The sequence below is a fragment of the Leucoraja erinacea genome, chromosome 19 (assembly GCF_028641065.1).
Source record: "Leucoraja erinacea ecotype New England chromosome 19, Leri_hhj_1, whole genome shotgun sequence".
Classification (NCBI taxonomy): Eukaryota; Metazoa; Chordata; class Chondrichthyes; order Rajiformes; family Rajidae; genus Leucoraja; species Leucoraja erinaceus.
Genome location: NC_073395.1, coordinates 7,070,358 through 7,082,263, shown reverse-complemented (window position 1 = coordinate 7,082,263; position 11,906 = coordinate 7,070,358). Strand labels below are relative to the sequence as shown.

The 11,906-nt window shown below is 37.0% G+C and overlaps 1 protein-coding gene across 4 annotated transcripts in view; it reads right to left on the bottom strand.

Moving 5' to 3' along the window:
- Positions 1-5,414: 5,414 nt before the first annotated feature.
- The window catches only part of phf21b (PHD finger protein 21B), a 54,058-nt gene continuing 47,566 nt past the window's right edge, over positions 5,415-11,906 (bottom strand). For all 4 annotated transcript variants that reach the window (XM_055650187.1, XM_055650189.1, XM_055650191.1 and 1 more), the window contains 3 exons: positions 11,446-11,521; positions 9,094-9,197; positions 5,415-6,917 (listed from right to left, as the gene is read on the bottom strand). In XM_055650187.1, coding sequence (XP_055506162.1) covers positions 6,678-6,917; positions 9,094-9,197; positions 11,446-11,521 — 420 coding nt within the window. In that variant the 3' untranslated portion in view covers positions 5,415-6,677. The remainder of the gene's footprint in view (positions 6,918-9,093; positions 9,198-11,445; positions 11,522-11,906) is intronic.

Here is an 11,906-nt window from a genome sequence, read left to right as displayed (position 1 = left end):
TTTCTTACACATCACTAAAGTATCAAGGCTTAAAAACATTATCTTGCACTACACATTCACGTTATTTCCTTTATCATGCATCTGTACACACTGGGTGGCTTGAGTGTAAACATGTATTATCTTTCTGCTGTCTGGCTAGCACGTGACAAAAGCTTTTCACTGTACCGTGGTTCATGACAATAGACTAAACTCATTAACTAAATATTTCTGATCCACTGCTAGATAGTTGAGCTGTCTCATTGCTCCAGTATCATTTGACTCAGACCTCCAGTGCTGCCACAGTGCCGTTTCTTAGGTCATGAAGTACATTCTCCAACTTCCTGGTGTGGTGGTGAGCCTGTAGAAGGCGATGGAGGCAGTCAATGGATACTTTTAAGGCAGAGATAGATAAGATTCTTGATTAGTACGGGTGTCAGGGGTTATGGGGAGGGCAGGAGAATGGGGTTAAGAGGGAAAGATAGATCAGCCATGATTGAATGACTTCAGAATGACATGACTTCAGAAGTTTAGGGGTAACATGAGGGGGAACTTCTTTATTCAGAGAGTGGTAGCGGTGTTGAATGAGCTTCCAGTGGACGTGGTGGAGGCAGGTTCGTTGGTATCATTTAAAAATAAAGTGGATAGGCATATGGATGAGAAGGGAATGGAGGGTTATGGTATGAGTGCAGGCAGGTGGGGCTAAGGGAAAATAATTGTTCGGCATGGACTTGTAGGGCCGAGATGGCCTGTTTCTGTGCTGTAATTGTTATATGGTTATATGACAGAGTAGACTTGATGGGCTGAATGGCCTAATTCTGCTCCTATCACTTGTGAACTTCCTCATACATCGCAAAGATGTGCTGGCTGTCAGGTTAATTGGCCACTCTCGTGGGGGGAAGGATAATCAACTCACAGGCCGTGAGAATATAGGTAACGGGGAAATAAAACGTGGGATTGCCCAAAGAACTGGCATTGAGTTTATGGGCTGAATAACCTCTCGGGATGCAAGAAATGCAAAATATTAATTTGGGCTCCCACACACAAGAGACAAAAACTACACATCAGACTGGCATTTGAAATTAAATAATTTTATTAAAGTGAATGACATGCTAAGAAAGACAAATTCAGACTCTGCTAAATTATGATAATGGATATGGTAATCCTATAATCCAAACAATTAATATTAATGACTCCCAACCAGGGTAAAAGAGAAGTCACGGGATGAGGCTGCTCTTTCCTGGACTGAAATATCAAGCTCTGCCCTCATCAGGACATTACAATCCAAACATGGTCCTGCAGTGGCATTGCAATTGCAGAGGCATTTTCCTCTAGTTCAGATTTTAAACCAAGGTATGCAAACCAACATCAGATAAGGAGCAGGGAACCTGCCCTCAAACATTAGCAACACACAATGTAGCATTTGTTTTGTGTGGGATATTGCTGGTGCAGAATGACTGCTGCCATCCATAACTGCACTTCATTCATTCATTCATTGACTTACAGGTGATATACAAATGCAGATTGCTCTTACAACACAGTTGCTTATTACCAGTACTGTATCGAACTATGATCCAAGAGAGAGGCACTCTTGATTGGGGAAAATGAGATAGCAAACATTGTGCAAAGTAAGTCCAGGAGGAAGTGTGGACGCTGGTGATTGGCAAACAGAATTCCACAGGCAAATACATCTGCCCGATTAGAGAAGGGGCAAAAGCAAATGGATGAGAGAAAAGCCAAAGCTGAGGATGGACGAGGGGAAATTATGCCAACTGAGGAGGGGAAAAACCACTGAAAGTGGAATAGGTGGAATTTGACTGTACAACAATTACTATGAGAGGAAGTGTTCCCAACTCAGTCATTTAACCTGACAATGGGCCAGAAACACCTGCATAATAAAATTCGGGTGATAGAACAAAATAAATGATCAAAAAAGAGTGTTTGGGGGGGGGGGGGGGGGGGGAGGGAGGGGGAAACAGCACCAATATCAACAACAGCATATTTTTCATTTGAATACTTTTTGCCATTACATGAAGCATTTTATAAATACATGGATGTTCCAATTAAGAAAATGTCGTTTATTTACAAATCTGGCATCTGAATACTTTCTGCATCTGGTGGTAATCTTTAAAAAAAAACGTTTTGTTATTGCTGCAGTACCATATCTTATACAAAATGCTCACAAATCCATTCAACATATTTGCACTTTTACCTTCCACATACCATGGGCAGAGCCACATAAATGTCAAAGTAGCAGAACAGTACAATACCGATTGATTTTCTTACAAATATCTGAATGTATTCATTCAATAGTGATTAGTGAAATCTATAATTTTGAAAACGTTTTGCTTTAGTAAACCACCCATCCAGTGATTAGTGCACAACCCATGTTCTATTTTGTAGAGAGGAAAAAAAGTAAAGCACACAGTCTAAAATCTTCCATGTGCACAAGCAACATTTTCAAAGCCTGCCTTCCATTTCGGGCAGAGTTAAAATGGACCAAAATACATTTAAAAAAGTAAGCAAAACTTTTAAAGTGGCACAGCTTGGCTCAAAATGATTATTCAAGATGATGCCAGGCAAAGGTGGAAAATTACGAGGAAGAGACATCTTCAGGCTATTTGTACAATTTAGAAGATCGAGAGGAGGCAGGTGTCGGGAATCAGCATTAAACTGATGGCAGGATGCAATATGTTGTTGACCTAATTAGAACTTCTAACGCCATGAACTTCCAGAATAGAACATCTCACAATTGTTTGAAGAAACTCAATGAAAAAAACTCAACTCTAAGATGATGCAATACTGACTTTTGTCTACTTTCAATAGCATTTAAAACATTTATTTTTAACAGACAAATTTTCTCAGTTCCATTAATCAGCTTAGTTCTGCTCTGGCAAGTGAACCTTCTTAAATTAGGAAAGCAGGCATCCAATTCTCTAGTGTAATTTCTGTATATCAATTAGCCTAGTCATCTAATCCAGTGCAGCATTGTCAAAACAAAACAACCACATATTCCAAGTGTATTTATAATGTACAATGATTTGATGTCAAGTACAAAATGAAAGATAGTAGAGGTGATTTGGCTGTGCTTTTTCCCCTTTTTAAAAAATAATTCTGCCTTTAAAGGCACTCTGCACATTTGTTGGCTATGGGATTTTTAATTTTTTTTTTTTTTTAAGGCCCATGTAGAAGGGAAAAAAACAAATATATCTACAACACAAATGAAATACAGTTTATTATTTTGCATCTCTTAAAATAAATCTGTTGTCCATATATATATCTGCATAAGTTGTGTATAGTTACTCAAATAAATTACTTATCCGTGAAACACAATTAAATTATATACTGTGAAATAGTGTTTCTGGCAGAAGAGTGCATATACCATGCAAACAGAATAAATGAACGATGAATGCAATTTGTTCTTTGTGTATTTCTCTCGTCTTTGTTTAACAAAATAATAGAAAGCATGAATAAAATAATATTCTAATGATATCCTTCACCATCTTTCAGATATACATGAATATGTAATGAGATTTTAAAATAACTGCAAAAGAAATTTGTTACTTAAGGCTCTTATATGTATGGCACCTAAGGATAGTTAGTGCAAGATTATTCCACTGCTGTGGTAACAGATCACGCATTCAATACACTACAACACATTTGGAATGCTGTCAAAATCTTTCCACTGAACGCAATGTGCTTTTGAGTAGCCTGAGTGTTTTTTTGTGCATGCATGCACCATGTTAGAAAAATCATGCCACACAATTCCTTCTATTTGTTCTACTTTATATCTGTAAATGATTTATTTATCTTAGCAAATCTTCCTCAAGGAACATTCTACTAAAAATTAAAGATTTCCAAAACCTTCAGCTACACTTAAGCATTTCAAATGATCCACTCAACTGCACCTTGTGATAATTTAGAATCCAATCGTATTATTTGTGCATCAGATTCTGCACATTAAAAACAAAACAAATCTACTTTTCCATGTAATTCCTCCATTGTAGGCATACACTTAGAAATAAAAACTATGCAATAAAACGAAACATTAAAATGGCACTTGCTAGAGAGCTACTATTAAATCACAACTGTTTGAAATACAATTACACCTAATGTTCCTTTAAAGTTTGAAGTTGTTATATGACGGAATACTACAGATTTCTTTTATTTGTTTTTGGAAAGTACAATTCCGCAATAGCCATGGAGCCAAAAATCAACCATGCACTTTGATCACCTATTTTGGTTTACCTCTACCTGAGAAATGTTTTTGATTTTGAAAACGAAGGGGATATGGGCATGGCCGTACATGTGGAAGGTATCCAGACTTTCAAGGAACCAGTAAGTTAAATATATTTTTTGGCTTTTTCACTTTCACAATTGTGGTCAAATATCCCACAGTGTAAAAACCTAACCAAAGATAAACACCATAGAATTTGCCCTCACAGTCCTCATTTGCATGAAGCACAGCATTCCTCTTTAAACTTAATAAAAGATCTTTATAATTTTTTAGGTTGATCCAAAAACCTGAATTTGCAAAATGATGGAAAGAAATTGCTGTGTGTGGATCACGCCTATACGGGCAAAAAGCAATGTGCGCTTCCAAGTGTCAATTTATTGGGCGCTGTTCTGCACGAGGGGAACTTGTCCTAAAATCGAACACTTCATTTTTCCTACATTTTGGGGAAACATAAAGCATGCCCCAATTAGAGATAGTGCACCAGGCATTTTATTTGCAGATTCCACACAATGTTAAAGAAGTCAGCGAATGAAGCTATTTTTAGTTCCTTCCTTTATAAATATCTAGAAAAAAAAAAGACCTGTTTGGCTAATATTTGTATGTTCAAGAGTGTACACCTTTTGTGTAATTCTTCAACGAATAATTGAGCGAATTCAGATATGCTCGATATGCAAAACAAATGTTAAGTGACTGATTGATTAGATATGCCTCGAAGCCACATCCCATGAAAGTTAACATCCCCTTTCATTGAGGTACAGCATGTAATTAACTGATAGCAAATGGGTTGATAAAACATGTACAAGCAGATTTCACAATTCGGTTTTAATTTTTTTTTTTAAAAGAACTACATTGGCAGAATTAAGATTAATTCACTTTGATGCACGCTATCCACTGGACAGTCTTTTTGAACTAAACTAGCAGGCCAAGACTTTATCAACCACCACCCACCATCCCACCCTTCAAAAAAAAAATCAACTGCTTAATAATATTTTGTAACTGAACAATTTGTTTCTCACTTTAGTCATCAAAAAACATTTAACCTGAAACATTTACATTGCAAGCCACATCAAAATGCTCAGTGGCATTTTGTGGTTTTCTTTTTTTTTTTTTGTTCACCAGTAAAAGAATATAAAATCTTGTTCATTGAAGTGTTGACTGTAATAAAATAGATTTGCATTGTACTGCACAGTTTTTCCCGGAATTGTGAAAATGGTTGAAGGGAACATGCACTGCCAGAGCAGGCCTAAAGCTTCCCATGCCAAACTCCCATGGTGCAGACCCTTTTGCTTTAAATATCAGGAAGACTAGCTAGTAAATCAAGTAGCTGTCTACATCAGTCAATGCCATTGGAGTGTTACTCACTAAATAGGACAAGAGATTTACAAAAAGTAAACCTTTTCATAATTTGTGATTTTGACTCCGGCATCAACATTTTCAGTGCCAATTATTTGTAACGAGTCTGAGGCAGTTACACGTACCAAGAAGCAGATATTCCCCCTCCTTCCCCAACATCCCTCAACTCTATCACTATCCCAGGGTTTCTTTTAAATTGTCACTTTTCTGTGATATAAATACAGTACTGGAGGAGGAAACACATTTTTGGCATTTTTTTAAAATATAAATCTGGCAAACAAGTACAGTACTTCAAAAAAAGCAAAGGAGGAAAACACAGCATTCCTAAAATACCCACTATACTTTTTAAAGATTGGTCTGCACAAAATTGTCAACAGTAAGATAAGTTGCAAAATAAATTTTGCAGTTGTACCCTTTAAATACTTGATAAAACATGTTTCATAGGCATCAGCAGGAAAATACTGTACTTATTATCCCACTTTAAATACTAACCTCATACTTTATTTTATATGTTTCTTACCTATATTAATACTGAAAAAATTAAACTTTGTTTGAATGCTCTGAAGACCCATACATACACAATAAAACCGTTATTTTTGCGCGTCACCTGAATAAATATGTCAGACATCGTCTTAACCGAGTATTTGCATGTTTGAACTTAGTTACAGTAATGTACAGTCCTAAAAACAGATCCCCATTTCACTGGAAAATGCTCTATGTTACAGCTCTGTTGTGGTAATTGTCAGTCTACTGCAGTGCATTCCAATGCTTATGGGGGGTTTATTCCCTTCCCTCTCCCTTGAAGCAAACTTGTGTTCAAAACACCTGCTATGGAGAAGTGAAAAATGATTTTGTTTTTTTAATCGGCCATTTTCTGGTTCCAGAATCTAAGTTAAGGCCAACATAAAAAAATTAAAATCTCTTTAGCTTTCAAAGTGGTGGCTGAAAGGACTGCAATCACAGTACAAACTAACCGCATGGTGCACTTTTGCTCCAACATTGTCTGCATAGCGTACTGCATTGATCAGTTATCACACCCCTCAGTTTCTGCACATAAAAATGTGTAAATATTTCCAAACAACAATAATTAAATCTGGATGAGCCAGTTCCTTTAGTTCTTCCCTTGTGACTGCTGCTTTAAGGGGGCTGAAGGATTCCCTGCAGCAGCTGAAGGCTTGATCCATGGGAGGGAAACCATTGGGGATGCTCGAGAGGTGGCTGTGGTTGTCATCATTGTAACCTGGATCACTTGTTCACTCTGCATCAGTCTAATCAGAGTTTTCACACGTTCCAGCGAAGCACGAGTTCCTTTCTGTTTAGCTATCAGATTCGTTTTCAATTCTAGACATTTCTGTTAAATAAATAAAAGTTAGACAAATGTTCTTCAGCTGCCATATCTGAGAGATTGATGATGTAGAACGTGAACAAGTCACTGTTTGAGTTTGTATTCCACACCGAGACATATTAATCTAATTACACAGCAAGGCTGTTCCATCCATCATATCTATGCAAATTCAAAGTACAATCCTCCCCCAAAATGTAATTTCATGTTTTAAAACCCCATCCATTTTATTTTAAAGCATTTCATGATCTTTGTCTCAATGGTAACTCCTGGTAGAGTATTTCCTGTAATTCATTGTAAATAAAATGATTTAATTTACTCTATACCAATGAATTATAAGAACCCATTTTTATTTCCCAAATGAGGATCCTGAGTTCAGGCTCTTGTTCTTCTTAACTTGTCAAAGGGCAGAATCAAATTTTCCATACTTAATTTACAGCATTCAAAACTATTTATTTCCAATTATTTTCATAAGTATAACCTCTCTCATGTAGATTGATTATTGAATACATGTTTACAATTTACCTATATAGCTTTAAGGGCCTGTCCCACTTACGCGATATTTTCGGCAACTTGCCGGCGGCACCCGTCATAATCGCAGCAGGTCGCTGAAAGTTTTCAAAATGTTGAAAATCCAGCGACGACCAGAAAAGGGTACAACTCTTTGGGCGACTACTCACGACCAAACAGGCATCACATGTAGTGAGTAATGGGCCAAAGAGTTGTACCTTTTTCTAGTCGCCGCTGAATTTTCAACAATTTGAACATTTTCAGCGACCTGATGCGACTATAACAAGTCGCTGAACAAAATCACGTAAGTGGGACACGCCCTTCAATATCCTTCTTACAGCAAAGAACTACACCTAGTATTCACACAGCAAACTTCATTAGTTTTACACATTTTACCCACATGTCCCCAGTACAATAAAATAATTAAAATTTCCTTGGGATGGCTAAACCTTTGGTGATGGCACAAAATACAATGTATTTGAAATGTTTTATTAAAATGATTTTTTAAAAATCACTTTACATGATCAAACTTTAATGGTGAAAGCTGAAAGCTGAAATTAAATGGAAATGATAGTAATAGGAATTTACATTGTGTACACAAAAGTATCGCAAAATATTGGGGTAGTAGGCAAAGATAAAAGACAGGATTGTATGCCGTAATGATTTAATGGATACTACACACTATTGAACGTGAGCATATTGCCTCTCAAAATTCTTTATTCTGCACAAATACTATTTAAACATGCCTTCAGCTGGTGTTATCATATTGAAACTAATACCCTCTAATATATATGTTTAAAAAATAGGTCTGCAAAATACTGCAAACGGGGGTCTGAAACAAAACACTTTTGGCTGGTCAGGCACGATCTGTAGAGAAACAGTTCTAATGAAAAGGTCAACCTGAAATGTTAGCTCCATTATACTCTTCGCAGGTGCTGCATTTTGTATTTTTATTTCTGTACTTTAAAAATATTGCTTCAACTTTATGAAACTAGGGATTGTGCATAACATTTATGTTGTATTTGGAATGATTTCAGCAGCATAAGCAACTCTTTTCATTTGCTCCATACCCAAGATGCCTATCACAGATGCTCATCCCAAAGGAACACGTAGGCACTGATAGTCAAAACCTTTGCAATTGGAATGGAACATTAAAGAACACAATCAAATAATGTGTTTAAGAAAATATGTTGGGATATACTTTTGAGTTTTTTTTACTCATCATCTCGTCTGGAACTATGTGGGATGTGTGCTTAAGTGAACAGTCAGCTGATACAAACAAGTAGACCCAATTCCACACTGTTGTAGTATTTTTTCAAACTTTGCCATCCATGAGTAATAAAAACTCTGCTGATAAATGTTATGAAAAAAAAAATCACATGCAGGATCCACTAAGTTTGAACTTCCAACTATTACAGATTTGGACAACTATAGCATGACGTTCCTGCTCTGCTAAGCTACTGCATTTAAAATCAAAGGGTAGGTATAATTAGAAATTACAGCAAAAAGAAAATTCAGCTGGCACCCCATTATACAAATACTTATTTTGTTATGTTGTACCTGATATGTGATTTGTGAACACAAATGGAAATGGAATGGGAATAAGTTTTATAATGGACTTGTTAATTATTTGACCACGTTACACAAAAGATCATTATAGGTTATGCAACCTCACCGTTACAGCATTACTGAGCAATCTGTCCTTTTCCTCCAGCTGCTCATGTTCACTCTTTAACTCGGTACCTCGCTTTAACAGTTTTCTTTTCTCCTCTTCTTTCACTGTGGAAATAACATTAAATCAAAATACCACCAGTTCCTAAACCGAATCATTTTACAGCAGGCACACGCAATTCCAGCCATTATTGGTTTTGCTGCAGCTTTTTTTTGTAAAGCATACAGAAATTTATAGAACAATCAGATGACAGTCTGAAAGTGGTTTTGTTAGTAATGATTTGGATTTCATCAGGTGAATCTTTAATCAGAATTCAGAGATTCCAACTTGCGTCAAAAATCAGAGATTCCCTTGTTTATATAAAGAAGCTGCGAATTACAAAAATCATAAACAAGCGCGATCTTGTTATTTCATGTAGTTCCAATAATGTTTGATTAAAAGTGAATACTTTTTACATTACTGAGGTCCTAGCCTGCGGGATTTAGTCAGACTCGTGTGGGAAGAAGCCAACTTGTGTTGAAATGGCACAGGTTAATTAAGCCAACACTGACCCCATTTCAGTTGTTTACTTTAATTAAATTCCTTTATACCTGCAAGCTCAAAAACTACTCTAGGAAGCTTCCACTCAAATTCAGATTCCATACGTCACAGACATACAAGCTGGGTTTCCTTCTATTTAACAGATCTATCTTTTCCGGCAGTCAGCATCATGAGACAGTGGACATTATTAATCCAACGGAGAACCACACTGACATAGCACCATTCCCCTCACCAATATAAGACGACACTCTGAGATAATGAAGCTAGACACAGCCTAAATTGATCAGCTTTTCTACTAATAAATTTGATAATCAAAGGAAACAGTAGAAGATAACCACTAGTCCATTCTATTAAAACGCTTCTGCAAGGTTGTGCTGCTTTACTCTTCATTTATTTCTCTTTGCCCCGTGTCACGCATGTGCTTCCTCTGGTTACTGTTATGTCCTCATTTATAACACAGCTGGATTTTTGGATACGATGGAATTTCCCACAAGTTTTCATATGCTCTCAGGACTGCCCCATCTAAAGCATTGGAAAACTCATTATTATAGATTTTCAACTTTCTGCCAGAGGGTTAGCATTAGTTTCCGCATAAACATTGGGTTAGCACAATCTCTCAGACCTTTCCAATGTCCCTATGTTATCAAACTGCAACATTCACACAAAGGGTGGTGGGTGTATGGAACAAGCTGCCAGAGGAGGTGGTTGAGGCTGGGACTATCCCATCGTTTAAGAAACAGTTAAGACAGGTACATGGATAGGACAGGTTTGGAGAGATATGGACCAAGCGCAGGCAAGTGGGACTAGTGTGGCTGGAACATTGTTGGCCGGTGTGGGCAAGTTGGGCCGAAGGGCCTGTTTCCACACTCTATGACTATCCAGTATCAAGGGAATGAAAGTAGTCCCCCACCATGACCATTTTCAACCTTGATGTCAAATTGTTCCCACAGTGAAATTCAGACCACCTAACTATTATGAAGATCACCTACTTCCTCTATATTACTGTCCAACTTTGATTCCGCCTCAGCTAATCTGCCACTGAAAAGCTCACTGGGTCTCCATCAACTTCATAATTTACCAAGCCAATTATCTCCTGTCCAGCAATCTTTAATTGCCCTTTGTAAAATCAAGGCCATCTAAAACTCTGAGCATGTCATAACTCAGACCATGTCACCCTTCCCCTTGCCAACCCACAATGAAACCTGATTAAGTAATGCCGAGACACAAATACTCATCTTTTTCTTTTAAATCTCTCTAATCTCGTCCGCATCCTCCAACATTTTACCCCAGAGCTATGTGTTTTCCTGTAATTACGACATTTTGAGCATCGAGCATTTTTGTGCCTTCAGCTGCCAAGACTTAAAATTCTGTAATTCACTCCCTGATTCTCGATTTTTCTAATTATATCTCTTTTTCTAAAATGCCCCTTCAAATCTACCTCTGGCCATTTGATCATATGGCCCAATATCACCTTATGACGACAGTGTCATTGGATTGATAGACTCCAGTGTAACGACTTGTAGTTTGGGATGCTAAAAGTTCTACACAAATGATAGTTCATCCTGTTCTAAAGCTACGGTTGAGGGTTGGTATATTAAAATAAACTTTCAATGTTTGATTAGAAGATTTAAAATGAAAATGGGATAACATAAGAGGTCGAAATCAATGTTTTGCGTTCCAAGATTCAGCTCGAAACTGAAATCTACACGTTCCCTGGAAGTATGGCGTCGAAGTCAGTCAGACCCTGCAGTTGTCCTGCACTGCTCACGTACAGTCAGCCATTTCTGGTGTTCAACAAACACTATATTTTCATACCTGCTTTATGTGCAAGATAGGAATGGACAATAGCCAAAGTCCCAGGCCATGATACATTATCTTCTTTCTTTAATACCTGTGTAGACAATAAAAAAAAATAAAAAAAACTCGCTAATCTCTCTTAAATAGTGGGATTGGAATTTCTGATTGAAATAAGAAATGTATAAATTGGTCCTAAACTGTAATAATTGTACCCATGTTTAAATGAAAGTAAATTACTCTCATAGCACATTATTAAAATCTCGAGGGGAACATGGTATTCAGGACATGTAGTATCTTGGAGAATCAGTAAAATAATTAAATAGAACCGAGATTATCCTTGTAGAAGCTATGTGGAAAATGTTGGTCAGTAGAAACCAACATCAGATTTCAAAGATTTATTTGCTTAATACCCATGGATTTCTTCTTCACTTGCCTGGATGCTCGTACTCCCAACAAGTTTGAAAAGGCTTCACAGCATC